Source organism: Ruditapes philippinarum, unplaced genomic scaffold (assembly GCF_026571515.1).
Source record: "Ruditapes philippinarum isolate M1 unplaced genomic scaffold, ASM2657151v2 ctg5679_1_1_1_1, whole genome shotgun sequence".
Classification (NCBI taxonomy): Eukaryota; Metazoa; Mollusca; class Bivalvia; order Venerida; family Veneridae; genus Ruditapes; species Ruditapes philippinarum.
Window position 1 is genome coordinate 39,503 of NW_026861689.1, and position 14,788 is coordinate 54,290.

General features: G+C 32.2%; 1 protein-coding gene across 1 annotated transcript; it reads left to right on the plus strand.

Moving 5' to 3' along the window:
* The first annotated feature begins 1,497 nt into the window (after nt 1–1,497).
* On the plus strand, nt 1,498–14,186 carry LOC132716520 (uncharacterized). The gene is made up of 7 exons (XM_060699813.1): nt 1,498–2,473; nt 3,138–3,249; nt 4,999–5,154; nt 5,509–5,659; nt 11,865–12,040; nt 13,220–13,406; nt 13,909–14,186. Exons 1-7 carry the CDS (start codon nt 2,153–2,155, stop codon nt 14,060–14,062), a joined length of 1,257 nt encoding a protein of 418 aa, XP_060555796.1. The 5' UTR covers nt 1,498–2,152; the 3' UTR covers nt 14,063–14,186.
* The last annotated feature ends 602 nt before the right edge of the window (nt 14,187–14,788 follow it).

Genomic DNA, 14,788 nt, shown 5'->3' on the forward strand with positions numbered 1-14,788 from the left:
ATATTTCACACATTAGCCTATGGAATGTTTGCCAAAGTATGTTTTATTTCTATATTCGACTTATTCTACTTGTAATAGAAAATGTTATGTGATGAGCTGCAAGAAAGAAAAAAAAGAGATTAACCTTGAGCAACTCACTTGGGAAACGGGAAATCAGTGAATATATTGACAACGACGAATTACCTACCATACTTTACAGAAGAAACCGACTTTTAAAAAGTCCATAAGCGCCTGGGAAATCTATATGCTTTTTCTCATTCTGATGGTCCATTATTTGTACTGGAAAAATATATAGTGAATAAAAAATGTCTATATTCAGTTATCAATCACATCTGTCTGTAATAAATACATTTAACTAGACCTGGATTAAGGTCTTCTTCATAAATAATATTTATCAAAGTATCAAAGATAATGAGATAATTTTATCATCCTTTTCTCAGAATTTGTCATTACTTCTTTAAATGAAGTGCATATTGTCGTTAAGATATAATGAAATAAATAGCAAAAACAAATGTTGTATCGTATGACTCTTGAAAATTCAAATTTTGTTTAAAGTATAATATCGTATATATTGTGAGTTCAGGGTATACATATTGTATATGTTTTAGCATATAAAATTGGTTTTGTACAGTTTCGATTCACTGAGTTTTAAATTAATATTTCATTTATTTCGAAAAACACAAACAATAAACTGGGAAATAATTGCTTTTGTCTGCTCCAAGAGAGCGAAAATTTTAAATATTGCATTAGCTGAATACCATTGTGGTAGAATGTAATGATATCATTTATCAGCTAATACAATGGAGAATAATTATTGCAACCAACTTCTGAACCAGTGTAAAACAATATAAGATATTTAAATGAAATTTTAGCCATGGCTGGTTGCTATCTTCAATTGATATGACTGGGATATTAAATTATTCATGTACGGAGTCTAACAAAGCTTTGATTGGAGGGTGTTTGTCTGCCTACACATGCACGATATACATGACATGCGCACAGAGGCATCCAGGGTCTACCAGTAATATCTTTAGAGAAGTAAACATACCATTAGTTATAAAGATTTTTATATGTTAAGGTTATATGGCCCTATATAAACGATTGTTTGGAAATATTGTAAATATTGCAAATAACCGTCAACATATTGCCATTTTTGAAAAAAATGGACTCATTGACCATCTTTTGTTTCTTTTGCTTGTTTGCTTGTGATAATTGGTTTAGGTATTGTGATTAAGTATTTTGTATTTAAGGCAAAATACAACTTTATTACCAATTTTGTTTCATACTCGTCCTATTTTTTTGCTATATGTATTTAAAACGCTTTAGATAAAATATTTAAAACATAATGAAACAATTGATAGCTCCTTCTTTAGAATAAATATAATTACTCATTTCTGAGGCATGATTGTTTTGAAATGTGTCCTCGGTTAAAATAATTAGACTTTACAAATTATACTGTATTGGCAAGAAAAAAAACCCTGAGAACTGATAATTCTATAATGCTTGTGTTTCTTTTTGATTTTTGTTGTTGTTGTTGTTGGGTTTAACATCACAGTAACACGACACAAAAGCAACAAACACGACATGCCATAAACCACTATATAATACAGCATACGTTTTTGCAAGGGGTGTCGGCTGATTTGCACTTGCCATTTAAAACCATAAACTTACCCAGATGATATTGGCCGTGTACTAAAAGAGCTTCCTTTTGCAGAATAAATAATTCTTTTCATTATGTAAAATTCCATTTTCCTTTCATGGTACTTTGTATATCTCGAAAGGTAATGTTTTGATGTTTCCAAGCGGCAGAGAAACTAATAAATAATGTTTTATATGGCATAATTTTGATACATGATTGGCTACAATATTGAACGCAAGTTGTTACAGTGATTGATTACCAACTAGAGTTAAAATTTATAAACGAACGAGTATAACTATGCGCAAAATGAAGCGGCTTGACAAATCGGATGTCGCGGGAAAACTGTGATCTCCATTCGTTGAATTTAAACGAAAATTTATTTTGATAGCTGTACTTTTTGAAAGTGTCAAGCTTAGTACTCATAGAACGGTCGATTCGTTTTTATACATTATTCTTAAATATGAATAGGTATTTTCTTATCAAATACACGATAATTTGGTAATCTAGTGGATCATGGCAATGTACTGGTTTCTTGGTTTTGCGTGTATTTTCTTGCATTTTCTGTTTACCGATGCCAGCGCGGACTCTGGACATTGTTTTGATGCTTCGAAATACCTTGTTCGTGAAATAGGACTAGGTGTTGAGAAATTTTGGGGGTCAAAGACGCAGAACGTTGAACATTGCATGAAGTTATGTGTAAGACAAAAGCAATGTAAGTCTATAAACTTTGATCTGGAAACAGGAATGTGTGAGCTGAATAAGAAATATAGGAATGGAACACAGAAGGTTTCTAAATCAAACGTTTACTCTGAGTTCCGGTCTTGGCCTCCGGAGGTATTTATATTTTTATTATTATTTTATTTATATATTTATTTTTCAGAAAACTTATAGCTTTTAAATATAATAATACTTCGATTTATTGTACGTAAAAATATCAAGAATTTACATCAGAGACGGTTTAAAAATAGAAACAAAACTGTAAAGTTTGTATCACAGTTGTAAGCCAAACATTCCAAACATAAATTATTGACGTTTTATTTCTTTCCTTCTTTTTTCAAAGAAGCCTTTAATCTTTCTTTAAAGGACTTCAATGAGTGTTTTTGACATGTCTGGACTAGGAATATTTTTATGTATTTTAATGATATGTGTTAATTTTCAGGTCATTTCGTACCGCGTTTTTTTTACGAATAATCCTTGTGTTGTGTAAAAAGACCCAAAATTGAAAAATGTTGCAACGCTTTTCACTCAAAACCGGCTGATAATCGCACATATGTCGATTTTCACTTTAATTTCGAGTATATTTCTTTATTATCCTTTGCAGATTTTCCCATTTTTAATAATACTCTTAAAATCTGTAAGATTTCTAAATTTTAAGTTTTAAAGTCTTTGGACCTTAGTGGAGTTCCTGTAATACTGAGAATTAATTTCATATTAAATGAGCTTTTTTTCATATCTAATTAATGATTTTTTCCTTTCTGTGTATGACCGACCTTCCTAGGTCGACAAAAATTGTTATAATCGTCCATGCAAAGACAACGAGGTGTGCATACCAAAGAACCTGCTGATGTCTTCAGATGATGGAACGTGTTCGTACTCTTGCATGCAGTTCAGTATGTATCTAGCATTTTTCTTCCCAATGCATTGGTCTCTTTATTATTCCTATAGGAGCATCGTAAAAAATAGAATGCCTTATTTCAATTACATTTTTTAAAATATTTTGTAAATTTTAAAAGTCCGTCATATTTTTCTCCGTAATGGCGACGTATCAAGAATAGATCCCATGTAGATCTATTTGCAACGCATCTTCATGCGAATCTACATTGCAATATTGATCCTAAGTCATTTCATAGTTTAATATGTAATATAATAAAAAAAGGGGAAAAATGTAACTTTTAAACTGTATAGTGTATATCTGACACTTTGTCCATATAAGTTATACCCTCTACCATCACCCCTGTGAATTCTATTCCCGTTTGGGGCTTTGGATTATTTCATATGAAAAAGCTCTCCTGCTAGCTTACAGAACGTCGTTGGAAAAAATGCTGCACAGAGGAGCATAAGAGGTCTCTATTCAAATATGACAATTACAGTACTAATATGACGTAAAACCCAACCTAAAATAAATTAAAATCTAAATCATAAATTCAAAATTATAAAGCAAAATAAATACATTGTACAAAAAATATCAAAATGGCTAAGCTTCTAAATTATTTAATAGAAAATGTCAGAACAGTTTGTATATATGATTTTAAGTGAGAATGATGATACTATTGATGTTGTAGCAAACTTTGTCCATAAATGTTTTTCATCTAGACTCGAATTTCTATAAATATAACATCTTGTTGACCTTTTATAGTGAATAATTTGACTTTCTAGTATTACATTTTCTTTTTTATTCATTTTTGGTATTTAAAATGCCTTAGTTTCTTATTGATTCAAAGTTTTTTGTTAATTGTGTTTGCTTATCATAATAAAGCTTTAATTATGTTAGGGTTTTTGTTCTGTAAATCTTGTACAATATCATTATTATGTAATAATAAAAATGTTAAGGCCCATGATTGGAAATAAAATTTATTCCATTCTTTTATACTCAATTCTTATTCTATTCTATTCTATTCTATTCCATTCTTTTCTATTCTATTCTATTCTAGAGACTGAAATAGTCCCTTTCTTAAAAAGGGACTTACACTCCCATTCACTTGAAACAATATCCTAACACGTATTATTCATATAAGGTTTCAAGATAATTAAATTGGAAAGGAATTGTCACAACTTTAGCAAGCTAATTCCAATTGCATACATCGTTTAGGATACAAGATATTCATTTGAGTTTATCAAATGAATTAAAAAGCCGCCATTGCCAATATATTAAATGGTAGCTATAGGACACGAATGTAATCTAAGTGTAACATACCTTTGTCTATGAGCCTAGTGAATAGTCAGAAATGATTAAATTGTGAATATTACCTTGAAATATAAGAAGCTGTTTAGAAATTAAAATATATATATATATTTTTTGATAATCTTTCAGACATTATTGATTACCATAGACATAGTTAGATAACGAAAGAAAAATATTAATATTAATTAAACATCAACGGAAAAACTGCGACAGAAAAGCCATAATGTATCTTGAAACATGGTTTTCACGGTACGTTACGCTACCGAAATAAACTTGATTCGGTAAAATGAGAATTGTTTTAACAAATATTGATTGACTTCAACTCACATACAAAATGATTGATATTGATGATGTTTTAAGAAAAAATATATTTTCCTAGAAAAGCCGTTGTCTGTCATCATTTAAAAACATATGTGAGTTTGTGTATTTGATAATTTAAGAAATATTTATTTGCCAGGTCGCCCTGTTTGCCCTTTACCCAAAATGGGTACTTTTAATGGTCGAAACGTTGGCGCTGTGAATATAGTTAAGTGTCCAAACGGTATGTTTGGCGGGGGTAATGCCACGTGTCAGTCGAACCTAAGATGGGACAAGGAAATAGACAAATGTGTTGGTGGGTATCTCTCTATATGAATACGAAATAAATGTAATACAGATAAAGTTTCAAAATATATCTAAAGAAATGTTTAACGTTCAACTTTTGTAAAAAAAAATAATATTTTGTTTTCTTTACACATTCGAAAACAAAAGCCGAAAACATCATATGCATAAACCACATGCAATAAGTTTAAGATTATCTATTGTAATTTTGGAGAGCAAAAATACACATTAAAAGGAAACCATTTTTTGATTTAACGATATATTGGATCAGATATTTTTGTTCGAGTTATTTGATATATTGCACATTATAAGAAAACTGAATGAGCCACTATTTACAAATACTGTTGCGTTTTGCATCTTGTTACAGGATTTCGTTCTAAAATTAGGCCGAGTTCCTCCGAAAAGTTTCTAAATGCATTTCTTGAAATAAATTATGATGGCGAGTGGAAATGGGTTTCCAGCGACAACTGGAATTGGAAAAATACCCAGGTTGTCTGTAGAGACCTACATGGCCTTGAGTAAGTTGCATAGAGTAGAGGTTCTGGATATACACTGTTGAAATTAATTTCGGATTTCGGAATATATTTTAAATAAATATTTCATAGTTTTTACAATTATCAATTTTTACCTGAATTGTATGTTCCATTTGGATGGATGAAGTAAACACATGTATCGTTAGAGGCTGCAAAAGCTGCATTTAAGTTCTGGATTGTTCTCACTGAATCAGACTTGTAGTTAATTATTTACCATATTATCTGTATAACATATATTGATTCTTTTGTTTTGTTTAGTTGTTATTTCTTTTTACATTGAAAGACAAATAGAAGCTAGTGAAATGTATACCTTATTTTTAAGCGTGTACATTTGAGATAAAACAAATTGTCATTTTGAAAAAAAAAATGATTTATGACATAATAATGTTCTTACCGGCTGTATTTTAGCTACATATGAGTATCATTTGGCAATACTGACCTGAGACATACAAATATTGAATGACATTCCGATTCCGAGGTAAACCATACAAATTTTAATTTAAGGCAAAAGGTGTAAACTTGCTTTTTAGACTCATTTGTTAGTCTTTCAGGATAGAAGTTCGAATCGTGATGAAACGATATTTTGTCATATTTATTTTCTTTTATCATATTTTGTGAAATTTTCTATACATACAGATCACTCATTGTACGGCTTTTACATCTTAAAATTAATGACAAGTTTCATACTTATCAAAGTGATGAAATTCACGGGGAGGAATCACGCCGTTCGTTACCCAAACAAACAAGATGGCGGATGCGGCCAAAAAGTAGGTTTTTCCCTTTTTTCTCTGAAATTCATGATGTTCTTGTGTAAAGGTACATATAACAACCTTCTCCACAATTTTCCTGGCACACAGAAATATATTTCATGGTGTTTCGTCCCGTACTTCTTCTGAAATGCGCGTCACCAGATTCGAAGCGAGAGAATTTTCCACCGGTTTGATCGTGGTAACGTACGGCTTCTTCACTCAAATTCGCTGTTTCTTTTACATATATGTCTATGAACTGAAACCACTGACTTTAAAAAGTTGTAATATGTTGTCAAGTAATCATTCATGCCCATTTTGGCTAGATTTACTGGTGTAAATATTAATATCGGGGCATTTTCCGGAAATGATAACGTATGGCGCATAAAATATCAATGATAACGTACGGCGCATTTTTCTACTTGGTGGATTTCTATTTGTCCAGTCAGTTGATAATAAATTATTTGTATGTAGGAAATGATAGATATTTGTCATCTCAGAAATAAATTATTGAACAATGCTGCACCATCGGGTATCAATATCTTTCTAGCTGGTGGCATAATAGATATTCGTTGTAAATATACCAAGTAAAACACACGTTTATAGTTTGAGAATATTTTTGTATAAAATGCAGAATTTGTGTATTGTTGTCTTCACATTAAATTTCGCCAGTGTTGTGCGATAATTATGGTCTTATCCCCTTATCAGAAAGAAGAAATGCATTCACCAGTGCAAAAATGTTAAAATGGTACGGAAGACTTGATATATTTTCTTTTCCAAAATTACTAAGAAAATCTTAATATTTGAACCACGTCAAACATAAATCAAAGCACAGAAGGCGCTGAATTTGTTTGGGTCTCAGAATGTCAGAAAGGTGAAGGTTGTGAGATTATAAACCAATTTGTTTTTGTAAAGTGCCACCAATGCTTACCAGCGTCTTAATTGTAGTAAATTGGCTATAAGACTAATTTAAACACTGATATTCAATCCAATGTTTATTTGACTTAAACAATTAGAAAAAAATGAGTTGCCTTAACTGGGATTTGAACTCTAGACCTCTCGCTTCCTAAGCGAGCGCGCAAACCCAAAGGCCACGGTGAAGTTATTTGTTAACAGCCTGAAGAAAACTATATTATTCTATATAGGGTTTGTAACGACGCTAACTGTTGTTTAACACAGATGTAAATAATCATGGCGCTTACTATAAGCATATATATCTATAAAGAATAAAACAATATTAGAAATCTTCGACCATTCTTGAAAATTAATGCGCCCTTTACGCAGTGATCTCCCCTGAATTTTTCGGCGTTAGTTTACATATAAAGGGAAGTAACCGCTTAAAAAAGCGGACTACTTTCGGCACTTGCAATTAACAGCATTAGAGTCTGAAATTTCGCTACCATTATTTGTTTGGTCTGACGACCCAGTGGACGAGAGTTACGAAACCAGAAGGAGAATGGTGACGAAAAGCGTAATCACAAAAAGACGGAAAGGTGAACAAAGTACTCAAATGATAGAAAAAAAGATACATAACTACAATAAAATATTGCAAAATTCGAAATACAAACATATAATGCCTTCTGAGCTAAGCTAATTCTGGTACATTTTAATAATGCGACATCTTACATGAAACTATTATATATAATTTGATTTATAATTAAATTAGCCTGAGAACTATATAAAAAAAAATAAGAATTGAAATTAATATAATAAATTTGTTAGTGATAAAGCTGTAATCTACTAATAATATATTGACAACAAATGCCATGAAGATTCAATCTAATATAAATTTCAAATAACATAAAAGTATATAAAAATCCATTAGATTACACTTCATCAATAAACAGTCACATGAATAAAATGATTAAATAGACTATCAGTTATAAAAGAATGACAAAAGTTTTGACAAAATAGATTGCAGGTAAATGGGTACTATGACAAACTGGTGTGAAGACAGACTGGTACTACGACAAACTGGTGTGAAGATGGACAGGTACTACGACAAACTGGTGTGAAGACGGACAGGTACTACGACAAACTGGTGTGAAGACGGACAGGTACTACGACAAACTGGTGTGAAGACGGACACGTACTACGACAAACTGGTGTGAAGACAGACTGGTACTACGACAAACTGGTGTGAAGACAGACTGGTACTACGACAAACTGGTGTGAAGACGGACAGGTACTACGACAAACTGGTGTGAAGACGGACAGGTACTACGACAAACTGGTGTGAAGACAGACAGGTACTACGACAAACTAGTGTGAAGACGGACACGTACTACGACAAACTGGTGTGCAGATAAACAGGTACTAAGACACACTGGTGTACAGACAGACATGTACTCGGACAAACTGGTGTGCAGACAGAAAGGTACTACGAAAAACTGGTGTGCAGACAGACAGGTATAAAGACAAAACTGGTGTGCAGACAGACATGTACTAAGACAACTGGTTGCAGACAGACAGGCTCTATGAAAGTCAGACAGGTACAACGATAAAGCTGATGTGAAGCATCACACTTTTTGTCTGGACATGCATATAAGTATGTACTGATTGCGGTCAAAAGTGTACGGACAGACGCACATATGAACATACATATAAACATGTGTACAGGTGAGTACATGTGCTAATAATCAGACACAAACAAGTGCATGAACAAACTGGTGTACATACGGACGGTTGGGAAATCATGTAAGAGCACTTCAACATCTAAATTATCATTAATTTTGGTTTATTACAAAGTTTTATACAACTGAAGAAAGACAACCAATGAATTACCAAAAGAATCGTAATGCATTAATTGTCTCCCTTGTTCTACTTAAAAAATATCACGAAATATTCGTACAGGATCATACAAATTAATGGGAGATTTCTACAAAAATGCAATTGCAGGTTTTGCAGCGGTATTAAAAATATGGATATATTTGTGCGCAACTAGTGCTGATCTTATAATAATGACAACTGGAATAAAATAAAATTTGGTGTTAAAAAGAAAAAAAAAGCAACTATATATAAATCTACTCCAATCGCTGTCGTAAACAACTACATAACGTGATATATCAACTGGTTTCAGAAGAAATCACCTTAGATTTATATAAAAAAATAAATAAAATGTGACTATTATGTATTAATCAAAGAGTAAGCACTTAGTATTTTACTATAAGTATGAAAATGGACTTTGTGTAATAAAACTAAACCTTGATAATGGATTATATAACAAAAAAATTATCTTTATGAAAGAACAGCTGTAAAAAATTACTACGCTACTATGATAATAGTGTGTACGAAGTATATGTTAGTAACATATACTTCGTAAACACTATTATCATAGTAGCGTAGTAATCAGTTAGTGTTCATCTGTGTTGTTCTACAGAATTTAGAAACTTTGACAGGAGCGATAGCGGCCGGAGAATGTTTCTTATTTCCGTAGAACAGCTACGGATGAATACTAACATACTTAGTGTCAAGCTTTATTTGGCTTCATTAATATTTACTTTCTTTCGTCACTATACTTGTCTATTTTACGAACACGGTTCTATTAAGCACTATGAAAAATAGAAGTTTATGTAGTGTCCAAATTTATTTCTCACCCAATGAAAGCGCTGTATTTCTTAAAAAAATATGTGCGTTAATTTTCATTGAAGAACAAAAGACGATACTTTATTGAATTCCGTTCATAGTCGATTATAATTCATAGAACAGCATAGTGACGTAATAAAGTGCCAAAAAAGCTTGACACTTAGTATGTTAGTATTCATCCGTAGCTGTTCTACAGAAATTAAAACATCCTTCTGTCGCTATCGCTCCCGTCAAAATCTATAATTTCTATAGAACAGTACGGATGAGCACTAACATATACATAGATATTTGAAATTTGCGATCAAGTTTCACTTTTGACGAAACTTTAAGATCACCAAAGGTGGAAAAGTTGCTCTATATTCGACTATGATATGCAAGAAAACATATCACTCGTGATTACCTATCGGATTTTAATATCCATCCCACTGGCACCTGCACAAGGGCTTAAGTTAGCAAGCATCGTTACAGCCCATTGCGAAAGAGCCCTCGGATCGGATATTTCTATCCGATACAAAAACACATGACAGATATTATGCAAGCACTAAATATTATTCAGTTCCTTTATTTGGTTCTAAACATCCTCTTATGTCTGGTAATTGGTAACATAACTTTTCTATTATATAGAAAATCAATTAAGCAGACAAAAATGCGCCGTACGTTATCATTGTTATTTTGTGCGCCATACGTTATCATTTCCGGAAAATGCCCCGATTTTAATATTTTCAGCGGTTATTCTAGCCAGAATGGGCATGAATGCTTAGATGCCGACATATTACAACTTTATAATGTCAATGATTTCAGTAAATATACATATATGTAAACGAAACAGTGAATTTTAGAGAAGAAGCCGTACGTTACCACGATCAAACCGGTGGAAAATTCTCTCGCTTCGAATCTGGTGACGCGCATTTCAGAAGAAGTACGGGACGAAACACCATGAAATAAATTTCTGTGTGCCAGGAAAATTGTGGAGAAGGTTGTTATATGTACCTTTACACATGAACATCACGAATTTCAGAGAAAAAAGGGAAAATCCTACTTTTTGGCCGCATCCGCCATCTTGTTTGTTTGGGTAACGAACGGCGTGATTCCTCCCCTTGAAATTAAACAAATGACTTATCCACTCAAGGCTAGTTTGGTAACGCCGCGCCTGACCAATTTATTTTTGTAAATACGTACTTATAAACTTTAACCTATACTTAAACAACCAAAATAATGCAAATGCGCAAAATCACAATAAATGAATAAAAATACGGATATTAAATTTAAATGATATTCCTCCCGAAAAGTAAATACCAATCAATCAAACAGTTCACAGTTAACTTGCATACCTCTCATATACTCTTTCGTATCATAGTTTGGGGACCTTTCTGTTGAAAATGTGCCAGAGTTAAATCGTATATGCACAGAGCGTTAACTGAAGTGCAGGTATTAGTTACCCGCACTCGAGAGCATGCCCATTGATTGGCTCATTTTTGCTGGGGTTTACTTATTGTGACGGCAGAGAAAGGGAAAGCGACAGAAATATCATTTTCAGATGCTCGTTCATTGGTTACATTTTTTTTTGGGGGGGGGGAGGGGGGTTCATATTGTAACAACAAGGATTTAATTTTTGACTATGATACAAAAGAGAAAGTATATCAAAACACTTGGTAGTCTGATTAATACTCGGGGGCTACGCCCCCTCCTACAAATCCGATAGCCTCGTGTTTCGATGCTCTTTCTATTACATACCTTTAATATACAGATGCAATCTCTATTGTAATTAACTTGGGCTAAATATATTGGATTTTACTTTTAGAAGCGCCCAGTTTACAGTTGACCATTCTTTCATTACTTGATGTTTGTGTTTATTTAAGATACGGTGGCTTTTCCCGAGCACGGCACCAAAGCGCTTTTGAAACAAATAAGATTGCTGTGAAAATAAGTTGCAATGGAACTGAGAAGACCTTAGGAAACTGTGATTTCAATGGCACAGAGGACAGTCAAGAATTGCCGATGATATTAGTTTGCTTCAAATACAACATCAGCGACGGTAACTTATTTTACTTAACTCGCAACCTGCAATATTTATATAATGGATCTGTCCAGCTTTGAATTTGAAATAGTCCATTCAAAGTTCAAGGGATTTCAATATCTAAATACAAAAATTGAGCTTCCAACAGTATAGAACCTGATCAGACTACACGGGTGTACAGGCTGGCCTGGCTCTATACTGGTGGACAAATAATAATCACTTTGGGTTCCAGCAGGTTAAGGGTTAATACATTTGTATATTTTTAATTGATTAATTAATCATTTATGATTAACTAACTAATGTATTAAATAACGAAATTATCAATAAATTAATTGTATTTGTGTTATTGTCACCTTTCATACATATTAAAATGTATTACTATACTTTTTCTGTTAAACTATAAACTATAAAAAACCCAAAAAGAATTGTTTTTCCCTTTGAAGAAGAACCAATTTGATGGTGTACCCGAGTATTCAAGAAGTTGAAATGGCACCACCGGTCTTTCATAATTAAAACGTGAATTACTTAAAGTGTTTAAAGCGGTCTTGTGATATTCACGAAATAATTGTTTGAAGTTTGAAAACAAATTATTTCAAAATATATGTGTATAAAATATAAGAAATATATTTTATTTCAACTTCTTCGAGAATCGACTTTAGGATTAATTCGAAAAACATATTTTTACTATGTATAGATTGATTAAGAAAAAATGAAGATATGACATATATATTAACCATTTATATCAACCATTTTAGAAACATTATGTTCATTTTTTCATTGTCAAGTTCAGTTGAATTGAGTATATATTTCAAAAGATTGACTGTTATGATGGTGATTAACGATAAAATATAACTCTGTCCAATTCTTTTTTTTTTATAAATTACAGATCAAATCCGGTGGATATTCATATAAATTTCATTTGGTCACTTGAGTTAATGCAAAATAATTTTTAAGATTCAAATGAATTATGGTAAAATATAAACATATGTTGACTTTTAACCTTTTAATTCAATTTATCTACCCATGGATGGATCTTATTTTCCCTGCATAACCTGAAGTGAGATTGAAAATTTGTTTCCGGCAAAGTTTAGAGTAACAATTCTCTTTGAAATATCTCCGGCAAATACCTTCACATTTTAACAACTGCAGCTCTAGAAGCAAACGAAAGGGTTAAACATTTAATTGATATTATTGTAGGAAAACCATTAGTATATATTCAACTTTCATCCGAATCATTATCGGAGAGCGACATAACATCAAGTTTGTTATGGGTAAAGTTCCACACCGCCTGGCGTCGAGTTCATAAGGAGTGCAGCAATGATGGACACAGATGGGGTCAAAATGAAAGAAAAGTCGCATGCCGCTCGGTTCTTCGAAATGAATCGTAAATAAACTCCATTTTCATGTATTTGATGTGTTTTTTCTCTCTTAACACTCTTTGTTATTTGCTAGTACATTTAAATCTCATCTAATTTAGTCATATCATAATTTGGTACAGTTCCAATGATTTTCTCCTTTCTCTTAGCAAACAAAGACAAGGTGTCATAAAGATCTTCCGTTAGGACAGTCGTGCTTTTTTTATTTAACCCAACCCCAATCGTGCCTAATGAGTAATGTTCAATAAATGGTCGCCTTTTTCTTAATAATTTTGTTAAGGCATTGCTTTGTACTCGTGTGTTTGGATATCGCTGAATTTGCATAGAAGACAGCACAATTTATTGTCCTTCAGTTATTTTTCAATATGTTTCTTTTCAGAAGCGTATAATTGATGTTTTACCCTATTATATCTATAGTAACCACCGTAGATCATACTTCATTCGATTTATTTTAGAAAATACGACTATATCCCTTGTTATTTAAACACTTTTCATTTTCGGTGTTTTCAGAATTCTATCACCGGATTTCCAGTTCGGACAAGAGAAGGATTCATTAACATTTGTTTGTCGAGGAGACGAGCCTCATCTGCTAAACTGTCATAATCCAATATGTCAGAAAAGCACTTGGGATAACATGGAACAGGTTAAACTTACATGTAATTAGTATATAGGCATAATGGTCAATGTCCACATTTGAAACCTGATCAACAAACTTTTATTTTTTATAGTTGTTTTGCGCTTGATGTTTTCAGTTTCGGAAATATGTGAGACTTGAAAGATTAGAAGTTCTGTATCTTATCTATGAAATATGTGTTTATAGGGAAAAAAGAACGATTCTCTTTGTTTATTTATAGTTTTCTAAAAATATCGGCATTACTGTGACAAAGGTTGTGCTGCTAATTCAAAGAGTATGCTACTACTAAGTTTCAAAAGCATCACGTATAATAAAGGACTGAGAACATTTCTATCAAAAGGAGAATGTTTTTTATATGATACATGTTTAGAATTGTTATAACTCATTCTAAATGTTCACATCTTAGTTTGATGAATGTAACGTCAATGGCCGATCTTAATAATGTTCACAATCAATAGAGTAATGATTTAAACGTACCCCAATCTCACTTTAGGGTCACTTACTTTATTGTTTGTTGTGGAATGAAATACCCATGTCACATGTATATTGAACTTAAGACTAGTCTGTTTCACCGTCCTGAAATCAATAAATTACGTGGTAAGACGATGCCATGGGTATACAAAGTAGAAAATAGGAGGTAAAAATTGTTATAGCATTTTGCAAGGGATTTTCAAATACATTGCAGCTACAAAAAAGCTAACTTAATCGAATTAATATTTTAAGGGAGACAATGTAGGTGCATTAATGCATTTAATG

Bases quoted from the DNA above. Each gene is read 5' to 3' on its own strand.
- LOC132716520 (XM_060699813.1), top strand. From the start codon at position 2,153: ATGGCAATGTACTGGTTTCTTGGTTTTGCGTGTATTTTCTTGCATTTT. The intron at 5,660-11,864 runs GTAAGTTGCATA...TGTTTATTTAAG, and splicing joins AGAGACCTACATGGCCTTGA to ATACGGTGGCTTTTCCCGAG. The intron at 12,041-13,219 runs GTAACTTATTTT...ATATTATTGTAG, and splicing joins CAAATACAACATCAGCGACG to GAAAACCATTAGTATATATT.